The sequence below is a fragment of the Grammomys surdaster genome, unplaced genomic scaffold (assembly GCF_004785775.1).
Source record: "Grammomys surdaster isolate TR1022 unplaced genomic scaffold, NIH_TR_1.0 125846, whole genome shotgun sequence".
NCBI classification, from domain to species: Eukaryota; Metazoa; Chordata; class Mammalia; order Rodentia; family Muridae; genus Grammomys; species Grammomys surdaster.
Window position 1 is genome coordinate 1,252,646 of NW_021620672.1, and position 25,022 is coordinate 1,277,667.

The 25,022-nt window shown below is 43.7% G+C and overlaps 1 protein-coding gene across 4 annotated transcripts in view; it reads left to right on the forward strand.

Annotated features, from left to right (window-relative positions):
* Positions 1 to 25,022, forward strand: part of LOC114640636 (nuclear body protein SP140-like) — a 46,285-nt gene that overhangs the window by 3,044 nt on the left and 18,219 nt on the right. For 2 of the 4 annotated variants that reach the window (XM_028789598.1, XM_028789599.1), the window contains exons 2-10: positions 2,508 to 2,667; positions 3,560 to 3,731; positions 5,641 to 5,724; positions 8,346 to 8,426; positions 12,516 to 12,596; positions 13,132 to 13,212; positions 13,494 to 13,628; positions 18,505 to 18,606; positions 20,134 to 20,184. In XM_028789598.1, coding sequence (XP_028645431.1) covers positions 2,508 to 2,667; positions 3,560 to 3,731; positions 5,641 to 5,724; positions 8,346 to 8,426; positions 12,516 to 12,596; positions 13,132 to 13,212; positions 13,494 to 13,628; positions 18,505 to 18,606; positions 20,134 to 20,184 — 947 coding nt within the window. The remainder of the gene's footprint in view (positions 1 to 2,507; positions 2,668 to 3,559; positions 3,732 to 5,640; positions 5,725 to 8,345; positions 8,427 to 12,515; positions 12,597 to 13,131; positions 13,213 to 13,493; positions 13,629 to 18,504; positions 18,607 to 20,133; positions 20,185 to 25,022) is intronic. The other 2 variants (XM_028789601.1, XM_028789600.1) reach the window with 2 other exon arrangements.

Below are 25,022 nucleotides of genomic sequence, written 5' to 3' on the forward strand. Positions count from 1 at the left end.
CTCTGCCTCTCTGCCTCTCTGCCTCTCTGCCTCTCTGCCTCTCTGCCTCTCTGCCTCTCTGCCTCTCTGCCTCTCTGCCTCTCTGCCTCTCTGCCTCTCTGCCTCTCTGCCTCTCTGCCTCTCTGCCTCTCTCTCTGCCTCTCTCTCTGCCTCTCTCTCTGCCTCTCTCTGACTCTCTCTGTCTCTCCCTGCCTCTCCTTGTATCTCTCTCTCTGCCTCTCTCTCTCTCTCTGCCTCTCTCTGGCTTTCTCTGCCTCTCTCTGGCTCTCTCTGCTCTCTCTGCCTCTCTCTGGCTCTCTCTGCCTCTCTGCCTCTGCCTCCTCTGCCTCTATGTGCTATGATTAAAGGTTTGTATAACACACTCCTTTTTCTTAAAAATTATGGAGAACCCCCAAAGCCATCTTTTGGTGTTTAATGAGATTTACCATTGATTATAAATTAAAGCTTCAAGCATTTAGAATATTTATCCATTAAAAGTAGTAGCGACAAATTCATCTCTATCACAAGTGCTACGTCCTAATGGAAAATAACAATATTTTCTAAAATAAAATTAAAGGGAAAGATACAATCTTGCTTTACCTTCTCACAAATGTCATTTCTCTCCTACTTGGTCGAAGTCGCAGACTGCCCTGTTTACCTCTGAGTTCAGTCTGCTGTGATGTCACAGCCCATGGGCATCTGTGAATCCCACTGAACACTTTTGGGCAGAGGAAAGAGAAAAAGGGCAAATGATATTTCAGGATTGTTTTGAGAATAATTTGTCTGTGGTGGCATATGTGTGTGTGTGTGTACACACACACACACACACACACATATATATATATATATATTAAACAAAAGGCAAACATGTGTACTAATTTATTTATTATTTAGGTTAGCATACAAAATGATGGGTCTCAACATGGCATCTTCATACTTACATACTATATTTTTGCTCATCCCCTCCCCTCTTGTAGGAGTTGGTTCTCTCCTACACTGTGGGTCCCAGGATGGAACTCAGGCCATTAAACTATAGGACAAGGATATTTGTCCACTGAACCTTCTCACCAGCCCTCCTTCCCCCCTTTTTTGTATTAGAAATTGATTTCTTTCTTCATTGTTTGAGACAAGGTTTTGCTGTATAGCTCAGGTGAGTCTTGAAGTCACTAGGTAAGGGCCAACAGGATGCCTCGGTGGATAAAGGTCCTGACCAGGCACCAGGACCTGAGTTTGATACCCAGAACCCGTACAATAGTAAAAAGAGAGAACCAACTTTTCAAGTTGTTCTCTGATGTCTATATGTGCAGATTCTATAACAGAACTAACACTAGGTAAAATTAGAAAGAGGAAATTGCTATGTTGGCCATGAAGGTAGGATGCTGTGACTACAGGCATTGGACCACGCCCAGATGATTTCTCATTTCTGTCATTGAACTATACATCATAATTTGTTTCCATTTGCCACCCAGAATGGAGTTAATTACACGAACAAACACTCCAATGTCTCATTAGGCTTCTGGCCTTTCTTTCCCAGAGTTTCCTCTCCCTAAACACTGTCTCTGGGCAGAGAGAACTGGCCACTTGAGATGTCAGGCACTATAGCAGAGAACAGCGTGGTTAATAAGTACTGGTTCTAAGCTGCCATAGAGACCCCATTGCTGTACGAGATGGGGAACCAGGAAGAGATAAGAAAGTATGTAGAACCATGGATGAGCCACTGAGACTGAACATGTCTCAGTCCTGGGTCAACTGTTTTGCTTTTACAAATGAGCTGGAAGAAGAGGGTCTGTTTTTTTTTTTTTTTCCCAGTCATTGCATTTCCCGGGTCTATAGAATGTGTTCTAGTTTCATTTCTGTTTCTGTGATAACATACTCTGACACAAAGCAATTTAGGGGAAAAAGAACTTATTAGCCCACAGGTCCAGGTTATAGGCCATCATGGCAGGAAAGTCTAGGCAGGAACTTGAAGCAGTTGTTCATGTCCAGTCAAGAGCAGAGAGCAATGAATGTAAGTGTTCCTGTCAGTGCTCAACTGGCTCCCTAAACTTAATGCCGCCCAGGATGCCCTAACTAGGGATTGGTGCTGCCCACAGTGGACTGAAACTTTCCATATCAACTAGCATAATGAAGACAACCCTGGACAGACGTACCCATAGACCATACTAATCTGGATAATTCTTTATCAAGAGTCACACAATCCAAGATGATTATAGATTATGTCAGGTTGACAATTAAAACTAATCACAGTATTGGACATGATGGAACAGGATTTGAATCTGAACACTCAGGAGGCAGAGGCAGGTGAAATCTCTGTGTGGGGATAGCCTTGCCTACATAGTAACTTCCAGGCAAGCCAGACTTATAGATGATACCCTGTCCCAAAGAGTCACAATGTGTATCACTATATTAGATGTTTAATTATTTTTTTAATTTTACATTAGCGGACCATTCTTCATGTCAGGAATTATCCAGCCATTGGTGGCATCTTGTAAACCAATATCTACTTCTGCATGGAATCTATCCCTTAGGACAATTCCAGAGGACCAGAATGAAGAGTCAGATGACTATCAGCTCATGTTCAAGCACTTCAAAGAAAACAAGGTGGAGATAGCAAGCGCTATCACCAGGCCATTTCCTTTCCTTATGAGCCTTCGAGACAGAGACTTCATCTCAGAGCAGAAGTTTCAGGTGAGTGTGGAGAATGAACTCAGCCTGACAGCAAGCCTGCCCCAGGCTGTATCATGCTGAAACTCTGGGTGCAGCCAACAGGTTGAAGCACCTCCAGGGAGGAGGGGACTTCACTTCTTGTAAGTCAGAAGGTAACTGGAGAGGCAGACATCACAGGAACCATTGACATCCACCTCTGTAGTAACTGAGGCTGAAGCACATGGTGACAGCAATGGGTAGCAAGCAGGAATGCTTCAAAGTGCAGAGCACCCCAGGGCCACTTGTGCAATGTAATGGCAGAAACTAGGATGCAAGTAGACACACCTAAGCAGCACTGCCTTACAAGGCCTACTTACTCCAAATCCTGGAACTTAAGGGTTTTGGAAGTCACAGGCAGTTGGGTCATGTGAGGATAAAACTTGGGGAGTCCTATTTGCTTCCCTCTCTTCAAGTCGTTCCTGGTTCTTCAGGCACCTCTGAAGCCTTAGAATGTGGTAAAGGTCAGTGATGGGATGCCCTGGTGATAAGAAAGACCTTCTCTTCTTTATACATTCTCTTTGCCTGGTGTCTAGGATGCTTACTTGGTTAACTCCAGCCCTTCAGACCAACTCAGTCTTCAGGGAGTTAATTGTCTGGCCCCCAAGACCACCATTCATGGTCTGTTAGGGCCTGGCTCTTACAGACATATCATTTGATCCTTCTTCAAACCCTCTCTTCCCTGTCTACTGTTTGTCAGCATCAGAGCTGCTTTCAGATGAGCAGGGGCCCATTAGTACAGAGGACATGCAAGATGCCACCTTGCTATTTGTAAAACTCAGACATTTTACAAGAAAAGAAATGGCACTTGAACTAATCCAAGTCTCATATAACCCATAAATCCATCATGACATAATTCTGCATTCAATATTTTAAGGAATGTGAAGAAACATGTAAGAACCTGGTTCCAGTGGACAGAGTGGTATATGACATCCTCAGTGAAGTACAGAAGAAGTTTAGCCGGGATCTTCTGAAAGTGATATTCAGCAAAACACATCTGAAGGCCTACCCCGACTTAAAGGAGACTCTAAAACACTTCTTCCAAAATGGTAACTATAGCTCTCACCTGCTTCAGGGAATAAAAAACAAATTCATTCATTTATTCACCCATCCATTCATTCATTTTTTTCATTGATAGTTGACATATAATTTAATGAGAGACTATGTCATGCCAAGCACAGGGGGCTTAGGAAACACATATGGCCCATGTAGTCAGGAGCTGACACATAGGCCATGTAACTCAGAGATAACTGCTCAGCCAGGACCTGATTTTCATGCTATAAAAGACAGTATGAAGGATGAGTTTCCTTAGACAGGAGCCAGCTCTCTCTGATGCTTACAGACATTTGCAATGGTAAAAATGCAAAATTTATCATTCAGCAGAGTAGAAGAATCACAAGGGGAGCCCAGGTTGGGCCCAGACACTGTAGGGCAGCAGGTGTAAGCCTAGAGTGTAAGAACAGGATGGGCTTTTAGAACCAATGTGCTGGCACATGGCATGAACATAGAGACACAGGTCCTGGGTAGAGAACAGCCTCTGTTATTCCCGTTCGTTCCCTGTAGCTTCAGCTCTGCAGTTTCTCTACCTCTGGAGGACTCGCCCTTGCAGAAGGTACATCTCATCAGTTCTTGTGAAGACTGTTTCTGCAGGATTTGGGTGTGGTTCTGTTCTATTGCTGGGTCATTTTGAAATGCAGCTCTGAGGGTTGAGAGCTAGTGCCTCACTCCTCACTTGCCATCCGAGGGTCACTGATAGCCCAGCCACTCCCTGTGCTGCTTGAAGAAAGCAGCTTTTCAGTTTCTCCTTACTCATCCTGCCTGGGGAAGCACTGCTTCCTCTTCAGGGCTGTGCGTCTCTGTAACCAGAACAACTTCCCGGACTCAGTCTGAGCAGAGTCTTGTTATTTCTCTCTCTCCATCCCTCTATTTCTTCTTTCTTGCATCCTTGAAGGATAGTAGCTTTTCCCTTCCCTCTCGATCCCTTCCCTTCTCCTCTCTCCCCCCCTTCCCTTCTCCTCTATCCCTCCTTTCCTCCCTCCCTCTCTCTTTTCCCTCCTTTCCTCTTCCCCTTCTCTTCCCTATCACTCCTTCCCTTCCCTCTTCCTCCCTCTCCCTCCCTTCCTCCTTTACTTCTGTCTCTCTAAGCCTTCCTTTCCCCTACAGAAGCCCCTTCCCTCCCTCCTTCCCTCTCCCTCCCTCCTTCCTTCACTCCTCTCTCTCTAAGATTTCCTTTCCCCCCTACAGAAGCCCTCTGCCCTTCCTGTCATAGTTGTGTCACTTGTAAATGCCGTCTGCCTTTACTTTAAGTCATAATTGGCCTTCACTCTCCTCTGATCGTTTTGAAGAGATATAAACCATGATATAAATGTTCCCACTGCCTGTCTGTCTCTAACCTTCCTGAGTACCAGACGGGTTAGAAGGCTGAACAGAAACACCAGAGTCCAGTGTGCAGCTGGATGTATAGCTGAGATGCAGCTTGGCTCACAATTGAAATCCCCAATATCTTTCTTTCCCTTCTCCTTGTTCATGTCTACTTCTGTTACCTGCTCCCCAGAGAAACAGCAGCGAAGACCCGAGGTTCAGCACCCACTCAAGCCTTGAGCAAGCCAGTGATACCTCCACAAAGTCTTATTTTTTTACATCAAATGGTTACTCAAAAAGTTCCTGCAAATCATATCATTTATCTACATAAGCTTGCAAATTTAGAAGGACAAACTCTGTATCATTTCATAATGCTTTATGCCATAGAAGAAAAGCACGGGGGACCAAAGATGAGAAGAAAGTAACAGAAGTGAGCAGAAAGAAAACAGACAGAGCAAGATTTTGAGTGGGTGGGGTGAGCATCTCAGAGGAGGTGAAGTAACTCACCTGTGTGCTGAGTGCCAGAACACAGAGAGAGTGCTTGGAGGTCTCTGCTCCATCACTGTCTGATTTGGTCATTGTCTTGTCTCTCCTCAGTTTCTGACAATCACAGGACTCATCAGAGTATGAATGGAAGAGATGTTGAAGAGAGGCCCAGACTGCCAGCAATCGTTAGGGAAGGTGATTATGTTTTTTAAAACACCAATTAACTCACTGATACTATTTTCCTGCCTTAATCCTTCTCTAATGCCCATTCCCAACACGCACGCACACAGAGAGAGAGAGAGAGACTCCCCGACATATAAGCATGTAGCCATCCATCTATCTACTAGTCTATCCAACTATACACCTATCCCTTTACTCACCCACATACAAATACAAACATCTAGCTACCCATATGTCTGCCAGTCTATCTGTCTATCTGTCTATCTGTCTATCTATCTATCTATCTATCTATCTATCTATCTATCTATCTATCATCTATTCATCCATGCATGCATTCATGCATCCATTCATCCATCCAACCACTCATTCATTTCACTTCTCCTGATCCTCTCCATAGATGACTTCTCATGATTCTCCATAGAATAAGTTCAATATTTGAATTTTCTCAGCAGACACAAGCAGTACAGAAGCCTCATGTCAAGCTGTTTGAGATCTGTCTTGAGTATAGACCATACACAAGAGAAGAAGGTTGAGAACTATAGATGCAGCCAAGGATCTTGAGTTATGAGTGACAAGTGTTTCACCTAACTAGACATGTCACCATTTGGGGTACACTACCAAGGAGCGCTGATCTCCTTCAGCCACTTTCCCTATGGTTGGGCCAGGATGGTTGGGACATGATGAATACAACAGAAAGACTTCTGACGTGGACTTAGGAAAGGAGTCTGCTCTTTGTCCACAGTGACCAGAGACTTTTTATGATATGAAAGGATGATTAGCAGAACATACAGAAAGAGAGGAGATGAGATGTTCAGATTCAACTTTGTGGGAAGAAGCAAGAAACAGCAAGCTAACCAAAAAGGCCAGATTGAGCTGGGGAAATGAACACTATGGGAGAAAGGGCTAGACTCACTTACAAAATGAGGCGCAGAGTTTAGAATGAGATGCTAATAGGTAGCATAGACGAATTATCAGCCCTGCACACAAAGAGGAAATAAAGAAGAATGAGTTAAGAGCCAATAGGAGTCCTGTTAAATGACACTTGCTGCCAATTCTAATGACCCGAGTTTGCTCCCTGCCACTCACAGCTATACAGTAGAGGGCTGACTCCTATAATTTGCCTTCTGACCTCTACCTGGTGTCCTGGTATGTGAGACACTCTCCCACCCCAAAATCAATGTATCAACAGCATCAGCAACAACAACAACAATAAAAATAACAATAAGTTAACAGCAAAACTTGCCTTCTGTGAAGGGAGGAAACAGCTTGAGACTTTGGAGGGACTGAGTGAGGAGCTGAATCCAACTTCTGCCCTAAGGTGAATACATCAGCTGTGACTTTTCAGATTGTGGTGTCCCCAACTCTCAAAGTGGCATTGGAAAACATGCATGGGCGATCAGTCTCTCCCAGTCCTTCTTCCCTGGTCCCATCTGTAAGTCAATGGTCCCCAAACAAGAACCTTCACACTTGCCTGTCAGCCTCATTTCCAGGCCTGACTGTCTTCATACAGCTCCTCCACAGACTTCTCCATCCGGATGCTTCAAGAACATCAGTATGAGGCGCTTGCATAGTTCCACATGATATCTGTATCCACAGAGGACCTTCCTCCTGTGCTGGTGTCTCTGTTCCAGCATGGGACGCTATTTCTTCATTCTGAAGCAGAGTTATTACTGGCTGCCCCTCCTAATATAAAACAGTCTTCCACTAACTACATCTGTCCATTTTTTTTCCTAACAGAAAAGACAAATCAGATGTCTCTAATTTTAATACACACACACACACACACACACACACACACACACACACACACACATATACATACATATATACACATGTACATACATGTACAAATACGCATACATATACACATACACATATACATATGACAGTTTTGCTTGCTCACACTTGCTTGTCATCCAAAGAAGTCTCATTAGAGTGTCAAATCCTCAGGAACTAGAGTTCCAGTTGTGAGCTGCCACATGGTGCTGGGAATTGACTCTGGTTCCCCTGGAAGAAGAAAAAGCGCTCTTAACCACTAACCCATCTCTCCAGCCCCACAAATCAGACCTCTTATTTCATCTTAAGAATACACAAACAGCTCTTGATCTCAAATGCCTTTTTTAACTTCATCTTGCTCCATCAAACTTACTCTCCCTAACTCAACCAGACACTCAGAAAAATGCAGTTGGCAAATCTTACTCTGTCCATGAGTTCAACAACTTCCTGATGTCAGCAGAATTGAGTCCTTTCCTCCTTGAAGATGAACCTTCCTGTCTGCCTCTATTGTCCTAGAGAACAGTGTGTGAAACTTTCTTAGTGATTTTGTCTTCTTGGTTCTTCTTTGATTTTTTTGTCTGTTGTGGGAAACAGGGAGAAATACTTGTGACTGCTGCTTGAAACAACCTAATGCTTGTAGGTAGAATATCTAGGTCCTTTATTCATGTCGCAGTATTAGTTATTGGGAAAGGACCGTGTCTTGGTCTTCTGGCTATTCAGGATACACAGTCAATTTTGTCATTTGGATTCCTTGTACTCCTGATTTTTCTTATATTCCCTCGACTTCCTGGTTCCACTTGAGCCCACTGAGGTATTATCTGGTCCTTCTGCATGGTTATTGACTCCTTGTTTCTCTTCAGCATCCTGTAGTCCTGGAAATTCAAACATGAATGATGAACAAGCTGAGGAGATGCCCAACCTTCCACAATGCAATGGAGGAGGTGAGTGAGCCTTCACTTGCCAGTTAGCTAGTGAGTCTGCCAGAGAGAAAGACCTCAACCCCTTTCCCATCCTACCCTGTTCTTTACCTGCTCACAGAGGAGAAATCATAGAGGTAGCACGAAGGATCACAATAATGGTCTATGGGATGTGTAAGGAGGGAAGAGATGGGTGACCAATCCTCTGTCTGTGGTGACAGACAAGGAGTCATGTCAGCCTCCACTTTCAGAGTCTCAAAACATTGCTGTTTACTGCAGGAGACACTCAGGCCCTCTTTTAACTTTCTGCTTGTCAGAGGCAGCTCTCCTGCCACCATTTTCCTTGGCCACTCTGAGTCAACTGAGTCATTCTTTCCTACAGAGAGAGGTAGTTCTTGTGAACAGTGGTGTGATGGACAGGAGCCTCAGGATGAACTATCCGCATCACTGAGACATGATGCAGGTGAACAAGGGGAGCACAGCGTGGTCTGCAGGGTTCTGGAGACTGAATTCTGAGCTGGGGTTTCTTGCTGTGTTTTCTCTATTCACACATCAAAAGAACAGATGGTCATATATTCCCATGACATTCTGGGAAATTTCAGAGAGGAAAAAATGTCTGGAAAAACATGAAGGAATACTGTTTGTTATTACAGAGAACAAGAGATTAAGCAGATGTGAGTTCATCTAAAATATCTGGTTTATATATAGTCATGCATCACTTACGCTGGGATGAAATTCTGGAAAATACATTATGAAATGACCTCTGTATTGTGTAGATACCATAGAGTGCCCTGCCAGTAAATATTTTAGCTAGCCAGCTTCTGGTCATATCAGCTTAGGTGATGTCTGTCATATATGAGGCTCACCCTTGCCTAAAATGTTATCGTGTGTCTCATGAACGTACTCTCATGATGGCGTTTGAGAGGAATGTGAAAATTTTAAACATACCTGCCAGAAATCATGTAGGAATAATGAAATGTGGCATTAGAAGTGTCATAGAGGGGGTAAATAAGAATAAGTAGCTGATTATAAAAGAGGAAAGCCCTTGTATATAGAGAAAAAGATGAAAGCACAGAGATATGTCTAAAATCAGAAGAGGAATGTCAAATCAATAAGCTCCATATGTAGCTACATGCCATAAAGACAGCAGTGAGGGAAGAGGTGGGCGGGACAAGCTGCTCAAAGAGGAAGGCAAATCTCAGTTGGTGCAGTCATGCTCACTCTTAGGCAGCAGTGAGACACTGTGTCGCTGAGTCCAGACTATGAACATCAGGTATGCATTCAGGTCTTTTATCATCTGTCTTTCATGTTTTCCCCCTTTCAATGACCCAAGAACCATCTTTCCAAATGATTGAAGGAAAAAACCCCAGAAGTGTAGAAGGTGATACAGATTTCAATGTCCTGTTGTCTAAGTGGTTTTATTTCACTGTCAGCAGAGAAGAACTTTCATTCCTTTTGCTTCCTCTCCTGCTCACCAATCCATCCATCCTTGTGTCCACTCACCCATATAACTGTGTATCCATCTCTGTTTCCACTCACTAATGTACCAATCCATCCATTCATGTGTCCTCTCACCCATGGACCAATACATCTATCTAGTTGTTCATCTGGGTACCAATCTGCAGAACTAGCCACCAATCCATTTACTCACCCATGGATCGGTACAACCACTTAGTCGTCTGTCTGTCTATCAATCTATCCACCAATCCATTCATTCACCCATGCACAGTACAACCATTTAGCGATCTACCTGCCAGTCAATGCATCTATCCATTCACTTATCCATCCATTCATTTACTTACACAAATACTAACCATCCATCCATCTGCCAGTTAGCTGTCTAGCTAACTGTCCTTCCAACCATCCGTTTGTTTCTGTTCTCCTGATCCTCCCCAGAGATGGCTAGATTATGTCCAGCTTTTGAATTTTCTCAGGAGACACAAGCAGTAGAAAAGCCTGACTTCAAGCTGTTTGAGATTTTTCTTGAGTACAGACCATACACCAAGAGAGGGAAGTTGTAAACCCTAGATGGAGCCATAAAATCTAGAATTCTGAGTGATTACCAATCTTAGCAAACTAGACATGGAGTTCTAATGTCACCGTTTGGGATACACTACTGAGGAGGACTGATCTCCTTCCGTCACTTCCCCCGTGGTTGGGCCAGGCATGTGGACATGATGAAAAAGCAGACGCTGCGAAAACTCCTGAGAAAGACTTCTGAGGAGGACTTGGGAAGGGAATCTCCTCTTTGTCCACAGTGAACAGAGACTTTTATGATATGAAAGGACAATGAACCGAACATACAGAAAGGAAGGAGATGAGATGTTTAGATTCAACTTTGTCAGAAGTATCAGAAACAACAAGCTAACTAAAGAGAACAGACTGGGCTGGGAAATCAATGCAATAGGGGAAAAGGGCTAGGCTCACTTACAAAGTGAGTTGCAGAGTTGAAAATGTAGAGAAAATTATATAAAGGCAAGACGCTAGTAGACAGTGTAAAGCACTCATCAGCCCTACACACTGAGAACAAAAAAGGAGAATGAACTAAAATCCAGTAGGAGTCCAGTTAAATGACCCTTGCTGCCAACTTTGATGACCTGAGTTTGATCTCTGCGACTCACATCTATAAAGAAGAGGGCTGATTCGTATAAGCTTTCTTCTGAACTCTACCTATGTGTCATGGTATATGAGACACTCTCCTACCCCCAAATGAATATATCAACAACAACAACATTTTAATTCAATTGAGAGCAAAACTTACCTTCTGTGAAGGGAGGAGACAGCTTGAGACTTTGGAGGGACTGAGTGAGGAGCTGAATCCAACTTCTGCCCTAAGGTGAATACATCAGCTGTGACTTTTCAGATTGTGGTGTCCCCAACTCTCAAAGTGGCATTGGAAAATGTGCATGGGCGATCAGTCTCTCCCAGTCCTTCTTCCCTGGTCCCATCTGTAAGTCAATGGTCCCCAAACAAGAACCTTCACACTTGCCTGTCAGCCTCATTTCCAGGCCTGGCTGTCTTCATGCAGCTCCTCCACAGAGTTCTTTATCTGCATGCTTCAAGAATGTCAGCATATTTGCAAAGTCGCACATGATAGCTGTCTTGACAGAGGCCTTGCCTCTTTTGCTGCTTTCTCTGCCTCATTATGGGATACTATTTCTCCACCCTGTGACAGAGTGTGAGTGAATGCCCCTCCCCAATGTAACCAGTCTTCCACATATCAACCCCGTCCATTTTTTCCTTTTCCAAGAAAAAAAAAATGAAATAAGATCTTCCTCTCTGTCTGTCTCTCTTTCAACTTATATGTACAAGGGTTTTGCATACATGTGCATATGTATACTACATACTTGCTCTGTGTCCAGAAGAGACACAATAGCCTGTCTAATTCCCTGGAACTGGAAATACGGACACTTGTGAGCTGTCACACGGCTCTAGAAACAGAACCTGGGTCCCTGAGAAGAGTAGCAAGTGCTCTTATCTACTGAACCATCTTTCCAGCACCATAAAACAGATTTCTTGTTTTTAACTTAAGACTCCACAAAACCCCCTAGCCTCAGATTCCTTTTCCCGTTCAGTCTTGCTTCATCAAATTCATTCTCTCTAGTTCAATGAGACACTCAGCAAAATGCAATTGGCAAACTTTACTCTCTCCTCGACTTCAACAACTTCCTGTTGTCATTATGATTGTGTCCTTTCCTCCTTGAACTTTCCAAATTCCTTTCTGTCTCTCTTGTCCGTCAAGAGTTGTGTGTGTGTGTGTGTGTGTGTGTGTGTGTGTGTGTGAAATTTTCTTAGTTACTTTGATTTCCTGGTACTTCTTTGATCCTTTGCCTGTTTTGGGAAACAGGGAGAAATACTTGTGACTGCTGCTTGAAATAACCTAATTCTTATCAGTAGAATAGCTAGGTCCTTTATTCATGTCGCAGTATTAGTTATTGGGGAAGGACCATGTCTTGATCTTCTGGCTATTAGTGATATGCAGTCAATTTTGTCATTTGGATTCCTTGTACTCCTGATTTTTCTTATATTCCCTCGACTTCCTGGTTCCACTTGAGCCCACTGAGGTATTATCTGGTCCTTCTGCATGGTTATTGGCTCCTTGTTTCTCTTCAGCATCCTGTAGTCCTGGAAATTCAAACATGAATGATGAACAAGATGAGGAGATGCCCAACCTTCCACAATGCAATGGAGGAGGTGAGTGAGCCTTCACTTGCCAGTTAGCTAGTGAGTCTGCCAGAGAGAAAGACCCCACCCCCTTTCCCATCCTACCCTGTTCTTTACCTGCACACAGAGAAGAAATCATAGAGGTAGCACGAAGGATCACAATAATGGGCTATGGGATGTGTAAGGAGGGAAGAGTTGGGTGACCAATCCTCTGTCTGTGGTGACAGACAGGGAGTCATGTCAGCCTCCACTTTCAGAGTCTTAAAACATTGCTGTTTACTGCAGGAGACACTAAGGCCCTCTTTTAACTTTCTGCTTGTCAGAGGCAGCTCTCCTGCCGCCATTTTCCTTGGCCACTTTGAGTCAACTGAGTCATTCTTTCCTACAGAGAGAGGTAGTTCTTGTGAACAGTGGTGTGATGGACAGGAGCCTCAGGATGAACTATCTGTATCACTGAGACATGATGCAGGTGATCGAGGGGAGCACAGCGTGGTCTGCAGGGTTCTGGAGGCTGAATTCTGAGATGGTCCTTCTGCATGGTTACTGACTGCTTGTTTCTCTTCAGCATCCTGTAGTCCTGGAAATTCAAACATGAATAATGAACAAGCTGAGGAGATGCCCAGCCTTCCACAATGCAATGGAGGAGGTGAGTGAGCCTTCACTTGCCAGTTAGCTAGCGAGTCTGCCAGAGAGAAAGACCTCAACCCCTTTTTCATCTGACCTTGTTCTTTATATACTCAGAAGAAGTCATAGAGGCAGTACCAAGGATCAAACTAATGGGAAATGAGATGTGCAGGGAAGGAACAGATGGGTGGCCAGTCCTTCTCTGGTGACAGAGGAAAAGCCATGTTAATCTCGACTTTAGTCCTAGAACATGCCATTTCCTGCAGGGGACACTAAGCCCTGTATTTTTTCCACTTTTCCCAGGCAGCTCTCCTGCTGTGGTTTTCCTTGGTCATTCTGAGACATTCTTTCCTACAGAGGGAAGTACTTCTTGTGAACAGTCGTGTGATGGACAAGACCCCCAGGACCACCTGTCCTCATCACTGAGACGTGAAGCAGGTGAGCCAGGGGAGCACTGTGTGGTCTGCAGGGTTGTGGAGGCTGAATTCTAAGCTGTGGTTTCCTGCTGCGTTTGCTCTGTGTGCACATCATCATGAAGTAGAGGGCCATGTTCTTTTAATTGTCTGTGGCATTCTGGGTAATTTCCAGGTGGTAAAATGTCTGGAAAAACATCATGAAAGAGTATCATTTATTAGGTGCTCACAGGTCACTTTTGTAGCAATCTGGTGGGTAGGACAACACTCTTTGCTTTGTCTTTTCACAGCCACTAAGGACATAATAAATTGAAACTATAGGACAATTTCTTGTTCTAATTTCTTGATCTCCATGGAAACCAAGTAACATAGCATTCCTATGCTGACTATTTTTTCTTATTTTTTCCCATGAACCTGTCAAAAATGCTTAAAGAGGAACTATTGTATCATTTATCTGATACAATTCAATAAAACCCAAAGCTATTTTCCCATATACTTCATGTTATCTGGGCCATATACTTTCTGTGCATTTTTTGATACATATGTCATCCCCTCATTTTTAAATCTCTTAAGACTTTGTCAGGGGAAATTGTTAGAAATTTAATGCTCTAGATACATAGAAGTGAATAAGATGCTGGCATGTTTCAGAACTTGAAAAGGACAAGGAGATCAGAGGTCAAGCTTCCAGAAGATTCAACATGGGCTCTACATTGTCTGAGACAGGTAGTTAGGTTACTGTGGTCTGAACCCAACATGGAAGTTCAAGGGTCTTTTGATACTCAAGGTAGCCTTCAAGGATCCAGTGTAAAGAAGTTTTAGAATGCTTAGGGAGAAAAGAAGAAAAAAATATCACAGAGAATTAGAAAGCATGGGAATGTAGTATTACATGAGATAGGGGAGCCTCAGAAAAATAGAGGTAGAAAATATTGACACAGAGGCGATGTAAAATGTAGTGTTTACTACAGAGGTAAAGACAGATGATGAAGAAGACAGCAGATGCCAGGGAGAGAAAATCTAACGCTAGTGAGAGGTACAAAGACCTTTCCAAGTACCATTTTCAGCTGGTATTAACCAAGTTGCTTTAAACTTAGGAAGAGCTATGCTTGTTAGTCCCATTCTCTCAGAATGGACACTTGAGTTGTGCTTGTATGTGCAAGCATTGAACTGAGCAATTGGTAAAGCTTCGTAAGTGGTTATGGGGTAGGGGTGAGGAGCTGGTTGATTTCTAGTGGGCAAATAGAGTATGACTGTTATTGATTGGTAGCTGTTTATATGAATTGTTGGTTGGTTTGTACAAATCTATCTGCTGGACTTTAAGCTCACTGATTAGTTAGGATTATTCTGGTTGCTGCTTCTTTATATAATCAAAGAATAATGCGTTTCCCTAGGAGTATAGGAACCTTTAAAGATTTGTTTTTTTTTTAATTCTACGTATGCAAGTGTGTCCAAGTGTGGTTTGCACATGTTCATATGAAGAACTCCTAGCAGACAGAAAAGAGTGTGGTAACCAGAGTAGAGTTATGGTGGTTATGATCCACCTGAGAGTGGTGCTGGGAATCGAACTAAGGTCCTCTGGAAGATCAGTACGAGCTCTTCACTGCTGAGCCATCTCTCTAGGTCCAGTTCAGGGACTTCCCATCCATGGTTTCTCCTTTGGGAAATCCATTGTTTGAAGCTTACCAGAGAGACAATTAAGTATTGTTTATATTGCAAATGTCTTTTCTGTAACAGGACACTGAATACAAACTCCTAAGCCTACTTCATTAAGAAGATCAATAGTGCTGGGCAGTGGTGGCGCACGCCTTTAATCCCAGCACTTGGGAGGCAGAGGCAGGCAGATTTCTGAGTTCGAGGCCAGCCTGGTCTACAGAGTGAGTTCCAGGACAGCCAGGGCTACACAGAGAAACCCAGTCTCGAAAAACAAAAAACAAAACAACAACAAAAAAAAAAAAAAAAAAAGAAAAGAAAAAAGAAAGAAAGAAAGAAAGAATTGTGTCTGTGGATAGGGAGATAAAAGGGAATTTATGATATTTTAAAAAAAATATTGGCTTAAAATAATGCTATACAATGGCTTTTGATAGTAGTCTTTTCCCATCCCCAACTCATCCCAGATCCTCTCCAAATTCTCTTCTCTCTCTCCTGTATTTGTGTGTCTCTTGCTCTCTCTAAAAAAAATCAAAACAACCCAAAAGGTCAAAAAATATCAAAACAAGAGAAGCCCTCTCCAGCCACAAACCACAGAGTTTGTGTGGTCAGCTACTCCTAAGTGTGGGGCCCACCCTGGATGGAGTTGACAAACCTAGTGGCATTCTAGAGCTCAAGACACCACATAGCAAATAAATGCCTAGATGAGCCCCTGATCTTCTCAAGGAAGTAACATTACATGGGTCATCAAGCAAAAGCAGAACATGAATGTACTGAGAGAATGACTTTAGGAGATGGAGAAACTACTGTGATTAGGTGAGGCACTTCAGGGAAGGGACAAGGGCTTTCATCATACCTAGTCAGATGAAATTTTCAGGACCTCTGAAATACATCTGTGTCCACTACTCTGGCAGTTCCATCTGCAGAAAGACTTCAACTTCAAGGTTGAGGAGTTCTGTTAAAGAAAGCAATGTTCCCCAGAGAATAGTCTAGAATGACAAATACTAGAGACGTGAAAACACTGGAGAACCTCCTCTCTTGTTTTATAGAGCTACTTGACAAACATGTGAAGCCCCCCTCCACCATAGTGAAGAGGAATCATTAGTTATACTAGATAACCATTAGTTAATAATCTGGCGATTATTAGATGCAAGACTCAGAATCATTGTGAGAGCACAAGGAGGAACTGCAGCTTCTATCATGGGAGACTGGCTTTGAGAAAGCAACCCCATGGCAAATGGAAGAAGGATGTGTGGTTATAAGTGTGAACAGTGTTGCCATGGGTAGACTACCAGACTCTCAAGAGAAGCAGAGGCTAAAAGAGGAACTTGTAATCAATGGCCTGACAGTAGTTGACTCAAGATTACATCCATAGTGAGAAAAATGACTTATTCTCACAGACTGGCAAGCCATCATGTGCCTTTGTGAATGGTTCTTGATAGAGTAGAACCAAGCTTCTTTGTAGTTTGGCTACCAACTGGTGGGTCCACATTCATTAGTTTATGAGGCTGGCTTGGCTTGGGAACTTGTCGGACTTTCATGTCCATCCATTTGTTTTGTGTCATTATCTTCTAATATTCAGAAAGTTGGGAGAATCAGGGGCAGACACAAGGAAAAACGTGTGTAAAAAGTTTCTGAGGTTAAAGTAGCAAGAATAAACACAGAGACAGAATATTTGCCACATGCTGTACCCACAAATTAAGATAGAAATTTCTTTATGTTGATTTCTGCATGCATCTTTAACTAACCTATTTCAGGAATAAACGCACAATGAAACAAGTTCCAGTTGAGACAGTCATTTTGCCTGGTGGTTCAGGAACACTATCTGAATTGTGCACAAGAGGTCTAGAATTTATATCTGCAGGACACTCCCAGCAAGGCTTCAGATGATCTTGTCAAGAACAGCACACATAAAAGCTGGAGGCCATCATTCCCATATCTGAAGCTGGGAGCTTGCTGAGTGAGCCCTGGTGGGGGTGGGAGGAGACTCTGTGCTCGAAGCATATGGCTTCTACAGAAAAGGCCACAGTTGGTATGCCTAGAGCTTTGAGAAGCAGGTAGTTCAGGATCTGTAGACTTTGCGAAGCAGAAGTACTTATGCACAGGCTGCCCTGAAACCATCGTCCAAATGTCTGGAGGGTGACTGCTGCTGATTGACTGGTTTCCAATTTGTATCACTGCTTCTGATTGGGTAGACTTCAGATGCAAGGTTAATGAGCAGGTAGCCTTTGCCCAAATGGGAAAGGTTTGGAATTGGTAAAAACAACAAAGGTTACCTTTGACTGTTTTCAAATAACAGTTTTGTTCTTCCTCGTGGAAGATAAGAACATTAAATCTTTCTTTACGGTTACTTGTAGTAAATTAAAGGTGAAAGAAAAATGAGAAATAATGTAGTTGTGGAAAGAAAATGGCTCCATTTGATCTCGGGTGTGATTGCTGGACCAGGCATTCTACATGTTTCTTAGTTTTCATTGTTGTTGGTTTTATTTTTCCAGAAAGCAGCTCCTCCTTAGTTCAGATTACCTGTGCGGTCAGACAGCGGTGGGGACTCTTCTCTGTCTGTCTCAGGATCCATGTACAACAATTTTCTTAGTTGGGATTAGTATTCAGGGTGCTAGATCACAACTGTACAAAGAGGAGATGGAAGAGCTTGCTTCTGACCTGCTGTTCTATGAGAAACAAGGTGACTGACTGTGCCCTAAAATAATCAAACAGATACAGTTCTGACAAAAGGTCAAGACAGGAAGGAAAAATTAAAAACAGGAACTGAAAGACAGAGGAAAAAAGTAAAACTATTTTGGAGGAAGAAGAGAAGGGGTGGAACCAATAAACTTACAAAATGGTCATGTGTCACCTGTGGGGGAGGGGGAGGACACTAGAAGATCAATGTTAAGGCTAGCATGGGCTAGAGTGAGTTCAAGACCAATCAGGAAAGTTAGGTGACACCCTGTCTAAAAATGATACATAAAGCTGGGCGATGGTGGCACACGCCTTAATCCCAGCACTTGGGAGGCAGAGACAGGCAGATTTCTGAGTTTAAGGCCAGCCTGGTCTACAGAGTGAGTTCCAGGACAGCCAGAACTACACAGAGAAACCCAGTCTCGAAAAACCAAAAAAAGAAAAAAAGAAAAAAAAGATACATAAAAAAAATCTGAGGGTGTAGCTCAGTGGTAGACTGCTTGCCTCACAAATGAGCTTGGTCCCCAGTATTAGAAAATTAGATAACAAACCTATGTATACCCATAATTTTGGCCCAGGAGCACAGCGACCCACCAGTGAAGAGAAATGTTCCTGTGTCATGTGTTCCCCAACATACGTGCCAGAAGACCTGGGAGCAAGGATGGGAAGCAGCCAAGGAGGTAAGGAATAGATAGATAAGTCTGCCCAGGGATCATGGGTTAGGGATGGCTTGGTGATCTGCCCAGCTCCAGGTAGAGTAGTAACTTCTGATCCAGTCCATCCAAGAATCCAGTCCTCTGCATTTTCTTGTTGGGAGCTGGAGAAGAGCAAGAAACCTTTACAGAGCCATGTGGGAAGAGATGGAGTCAGTTGGTCACATGTAGATGAAGTAGAACAAATGCACTCTTTTAAAATTCATTCATTCATTCACATCCCAAATGCTGTCCCCCTAGTCCCAGTTCCCTTCTCAGAGAGTCTTTCCCTTCATCCCCCTCTCCTTTGTCTTTGAGAAGGTGGGAACTACCCCCCCCATGGAAATCTCCCCACTGTAGTATATCAAGTCTCTGCAGGATTAGGCATGTCTTGTCCTCCTGAGGCCAGACAAGGCAGCCCTCTACTACATTTGTCCTGGGAGCCCTGGTCCAGCCCCTATATGCTCTTTGGTTGGTGGCTCAGTCTCTGAGAGCTCTCAGGGCTCTGGGTTAGGTCATACTGTTGGTGTTCCTGTGGAGTTTCTAACCCCTTTGGGGCCTTCAATCCTTCCCCAAACTCTTCCATAAGGGTCCTTGAGCTCTGTCAAATGTTTAGCTGTGGGTATCTGCATCTGTTTCAGTCAGCTGCTGGTTAGAGCCTCTCAGAGGACAGTTATGCTAGGTTCCTGTCTGGAAGCATAACAGAATCATTAATAGTGTTAGAGATTGGTGCTTGCCCATGGGATGGATCTCAAGTTGGGCCAGTTATAGGTTGTCCATTCCTGCAGTCTCTGCCCCATCTTTATTCCTACATTTCTTTTAGAGAGAACAAATTTTGAGGAGAAAGTTTTGTAGATAGGGTTGGTGTCCTTATTCCTCCACTGGGGTTCCTGCCTGGCTACAGGAGGTAGCATCTTCTGGTTCCATATCCCCACCCAGTGTTAGGTAGGCATCTCAGATAAGGGCACCTGAAAAATTAAACTCTTAAAACCACCACTTATCGTGTCTGCTGCTCTGAGGTACTGAGTCACACCCGTTTTTCCCTGCCACCCAGGGCAGAGGAGTAAACATTTGCAGCTAGATAAGAAAGTTGCCGTGCTATGATAAGGCCATGACGAAGGTCCCTACTGAGTATGAGCCCGCTGCTTCTGAGGAGGAAAGAATTCAGGTCAACTCTTCTCAATCCAGTATTCATTCCCAACCAAAGTCCTTAAGTGTGTCAAAGAACCAATTAGGGCTTGCCTAGGACACTTCCTACCAAATTCTCACTTAATTTGTACAAAAATGTATTAACATATGAACTGTCTCATAGTGAGGTGGGGGTGGGGCAAAAATGGCCAAGGCCCTCCCTGGATTCCCAGTTGTCAGTTCACTGGACTTAGATTCTACTAGAGGGAGGAAAGAAATGGCAATCCAAGCCTTGCTGTAAGCAAGGCCTCTGCAGTGTGAATGGTCCTAAGCCTTGGAACGTCTGTTCATTATTTCTTTCTTCATTGCCATTTACTGTCTTTCTAGAAGCCATAGACATTGGGAGGAGCATTCCTGCAAGAAAACCCAAGAAGAGAAGTAAGGAAACAGTGACTGTTTACATGCTTTTGTTGTTCACGATAAGTTATTTATCCCAGAATTACCATTGTTACTATGTATGATAATGGGGTAGACTTCGGTGACCTCCCCTGAGGTCCTACTTGCCCTTGGACCTGTTATCTTAATGACAAGGACACTCTCTACATGTGTGATAAAGCTAGAAACCTTGGTGGGGAATATGGTTGTTTTTGACAGTTGGTGTAGGGGTGACTAATCTGATTTTATGGGTCTTAAGAAGGGGAGGACCTTTCTTAGATGTCGGAAAAGAAAATGGCTATGAAGGAAGAGTCAGAAGGATGCAGGCCTGGTGCAGGAAAGGGCCAAGGACCGTGGTGATCTTGAGAACCTGGGTCAGAGAAGGAAATAGGTTGTCTCCTAGAGACTCCAGGAACAGGTGAAGGGCTGTGGACAGAAGGATGTCACCCACATCAGACATCTAACTGATATCATAACTGATACTGTACTGCTTACATAAACTTGTGCTGTTTTAAGCTACTGAACTTGGGTGACTTTTCCCTGAGAGCAATACGGACTGGTATATATTTTGGAATAGCCAGGAACTTCATAACAGTGGCCATGACAGCGACAGCCCCCATGGATGAGTGTGGCCCCATAAGATGGTATTGTTCTGTGGGGTTTCGAAATCATCTAATGACACATTTCTCAGAATGTACCCCATTGGTAAGTAATGAATGAGTTGTCTGAAAGTGGCATATGGTTCCAGCACATTCTTAAAAATCAGAAGTAACCTTGAAATTGTCCAGAAAGGAAAGACTGAAGATTTGTTTGTCTTTTGCTATTTTATTTTATTTCTGAGACTGGCTCTCACTGTGTAGTCCTGGCAGGTCTGGAGCCTGCTTTGTAGACCATGGTGACCTCGAACTCACAGAGATCTGCTTGCCTCTTCCCTCCTGAATATTGGGATTAGAGGAGCACTCCACTCAGCCACTGGGACCCTGAGGAAGAATTTCAAATACCATTGTGGAAAAAGCTTGGGGTGTTACAAGGAATAATTTGAAAGACTCAGTGAGAACTCAGCAGGAAGTGAGGAGCACGCTAGAGAAAGCCTACATTCCTTCAGTCTATACCCTTCTATTTGAGCATATGACCATGAAGGAGGGCTCAGTGTCTTTGCGATTCTTATTTTAGATCAAATGTACAGTGGAAGGCACAAATCCTAAGCACACCCTTTGAAGGATCCTGCTAATGGCATCTAAAATCTTGTGGAGTCATGGAACATGACCTTGAGCCTGGCAAGCTTTTCTGTACCTTCCATTGCCCCATTCATTAAGGCAGACACTTATTTTTCAAGGATAACTTAGTTTAGGTTGTTTCTAAGTGCTTTATAAGTAAGATTTCCCAGTGTGTTCTTTAGTGTAATGCTTGCTACCTCCACAGAATGAGTCTGCAGGGAACTTATGTGGAGGAATGCAGTGGCAGAAAAATTCTTTTTATTGCTAAGTAGTCTACTTTGTCTGAGTGGCCCAATTTTTTTTTTTTTTTTGTTGTTATCCTAATGCTAGAGCCTCAACATTTCCAACTTGGGACATGACAAAGCTGGTAGGAGCATCCTTGGAGACATCTTCGGTGGCTCTGTACTTTCAAATTCTGACAGAAATATCTAGGGGTGACATGCTGGTAGATAGGGTAGATTTCTTCTTGCCCGTCTGCCAAGATCCACAAAGACTGTGTTGTGGAACAAGCCAGAGAGATGTTGCACACAAAGGCCTATGTGGGGACTAATGAGGAGTGCACAGGAATGTCCATGTTTTACAAGGCAGTGCTGGCTCTTGGACCTTCCCCTGCACCATTTAACCAAGTCTATAAAGTATAAGTCCTGGCTGTCTCTGATGACCCTCAATAAAATGCAGCTCACTGGTTTTGCATGAGGGAGGTATGTAAATGCCTGGCCTTCACACAGCTCCTAAGAAAACACATCCCTAGAAAAGAAGAATAGTTGAGCTTGCCTGGGTAGGGCATTCTTTAGTCACCATGATGGTGGATGGTATCTCATGGCCAGGGTATGCTGTGAATCTGGGTTCCCACTCCATGCATCATACCTAGTCTGTGGTTGATGAAGGGTTACTAACTGTAAGTCCTGCATTCTACCCATTCTCTGACCATGTCCTTAATGGAGTGACATCACCTCAGCCTTCTCAGTGGGGCAGAGACCACCAGAGTGAGGGTCTGGCAATTCTGAAAAGTGGGTGTCATCAAAGCTCCTCTTGTCCTCAGACCTCCTAAATGTGAGGTATCCCCTCAGGTGCTTGGGGTTCTGCTCTTATAGCCTGCCATATGATTCCAGAGGCTGTACCCTCACCTGTGGGTTTATATTTTTCAAAACCTATGTTTATAAGGGTTCTTAAATGCTCCATCCTCCCTTACAGCCAATCAAAGGTAGTGGTGGAAGAAAGGTTAATAGGCTGAGGGGGACATGGACCTGTTTAGAAGTAGTTCTTCGGGGAGATTCCAATCTTTGTTGTCAGCAGTTCAGTCCACTAGCAAAACACCAAACATGAATCAGCAGCAAGGTTCGATCCAGAAGAAACCACGAGTCTCTGCTGATCAATCTGCATGAGACCGCAGAAGGGGTCAGAAACCAACAGAATATCATGAGAAGTTCTTTGGTGCATTTCTCTCTACGAAGTCACTTCTTTTTTTTTTTTTTTCTTTCTTTCTTTTTTTTTTTTTTTTTTGTTTTTTAAGACAGGGTTTCTCTGTGAAGCCCTGGCTGTCCTGGAACTCACTCTGTAGACCAGGCTGGCCTCAAACTCAGAAATCCACCTGCCTCTACCTCCCAAGTGCTGGGATTAAAGGTGTGTGCCACCACTGCCCAGCTATGAAGTCATTTCTTGACTGACAAGCGAAGATCAACAAAGAAAGCAAGGCAAACCAATGCAAAAGCATCATCCACTGTCTGTTGGGTGATACTTATACTCTTTCCAAATATTACGTGTCCTCTCAATCATCTCCTCCAGCAAAACATCACATGTTCTTTCACAAGACAGCTTCCAGAAAAACACCATGTGTCTATTTTCAGGAAAGCATCCTTTCATATGTCTGCTTCTGCAAAACATACTCTCATAAGAGAGCTTCCAGAAAAACAGTACATGACACAACTGGCACAGAGACCCCAAAGAAACCAAAAATTTCTACTTCACTCATCTTTCATTCAGACCATCTTCTTTGCTCACCCAATCTCAGGCCATCAGGGCCTGAAAGTAAGGCAAAGAATTCCCATAGAAGGAACCAGAATTAGACTGGAAGCCCTGGGTACCAGAATTGAAGCCTGAGTTTCAGAATAGGTCCCTACATCACCTGTAGCTCCTTTCCTACTTCAGTCCTGACCATTATCCAGGAAGGTCTAGAGTTCTCCAGCTGTGTGTGCAGGGCATGGAGGTCAAAGAATTAGCACTGGTATGTGTTTCCTATTAAAAAAAATAGGGGTGTTACCATACTGCAAATGGTCCCAACAGCTAACTGTGTGGCAGTGATGTTCCTAGGGTCACAACAGTGCTACCAGACTCTGCTGATCCAAATGTGGCTCAGCAGACTTAAGGCATCACCTAAACCCTTAAGAGGGTTTCAAAGTTCTACTCAATGTGCCAGGGAAAACTGCTTTGTGATAGGTCTCGGTCCCTGAGGGAAGGTGGGTCATGGCTCAGCAGGAGGTATCAGTATTGTGCAGCAGTAGTCTCTGCAGGAGAAACCCAGTGCCAGCATCCAGTAGTAGAGACCAGTGCTACTCAGTCAGAGCGTATTTCTATAACCCCTGGGAAAGGTAGCATAACCTGCCAGTCTTGGCTTCTCACAGGACTGAAGAACTATTCAACCCAGTTGGTTGAGTTCTCCCAGCTTGAGCAATGGCCATATCTGCTTTCAGTTCTGTGTAACTGACTTGAGCAGAACCGCTTTGGCATCAGCCAACGTGGGCATCAGCTTAGCTGAGCTCACGAGCTCACAAGCCATGCCCAGGTGAGTCTTCATGGAACTGGTTCTAGCTTGAAGTAGCCTGGACCCCAGAAGTACCATGTGGGTAGGATGTCCTTTAGTATGCCATCCTCTTTGGAAGACCACAGCAGTTTTGGTGCTTCCTCCATTGTCAGTTTCAGGGTCCCTTGTTGACTCTGCCCAAGATGGACGTCTCAGGTGGGAAAATCACAAATCTTCCCTCTGTACATCAAGCCTTCATTTCCACCAGTTAAGCTATTGTCACTGGCTTTTCCCAGCCAGTAACAATCAGTTAACATCCAGAGGGACCCTGTTCCAAATGAAGTACTAGGCAAGGATAGATATGTGACATTGTCTTCTGACCTTTGAATGTGTGCATGCCTGCACTCACACACACACACACACACACACACATATGAACATGCACATACATACATCCTGTTTCAGCACACACAGATTGATAAATAACAATGCTCCATCACTGTCACCACTAGACAGACTTTCCAGTTCTCCAGAGCTGTGGGCACATGAGTTTGGATAATTCAAGAGAAAACCCAGCAAAAGGTCCTACTAGGCTTCTCTAAAGTCCCTCCACCCCCACCCTGATCCTTCTGGTGCAGTTGAAATGTGTGAGGGGGTTTATGTTACAACTTGAAGAGAATAAAGACCATTTAAGAAAAGGGTTCCGCATGGAAGTTGAGAGCATTTCTTGACTTCCAGGGTAGCATGGTCTCTGGGTTGGATTTGCATGGTAGATACATGCCCCGGCACTTATCACTCCATCAATATAAGGCAAGAGCAGAAATTAGCCTCCACAGGTGTTCAAAGAGAGGTGCTCTTCTATAGTCCCCCAAGGCCACAGCCCA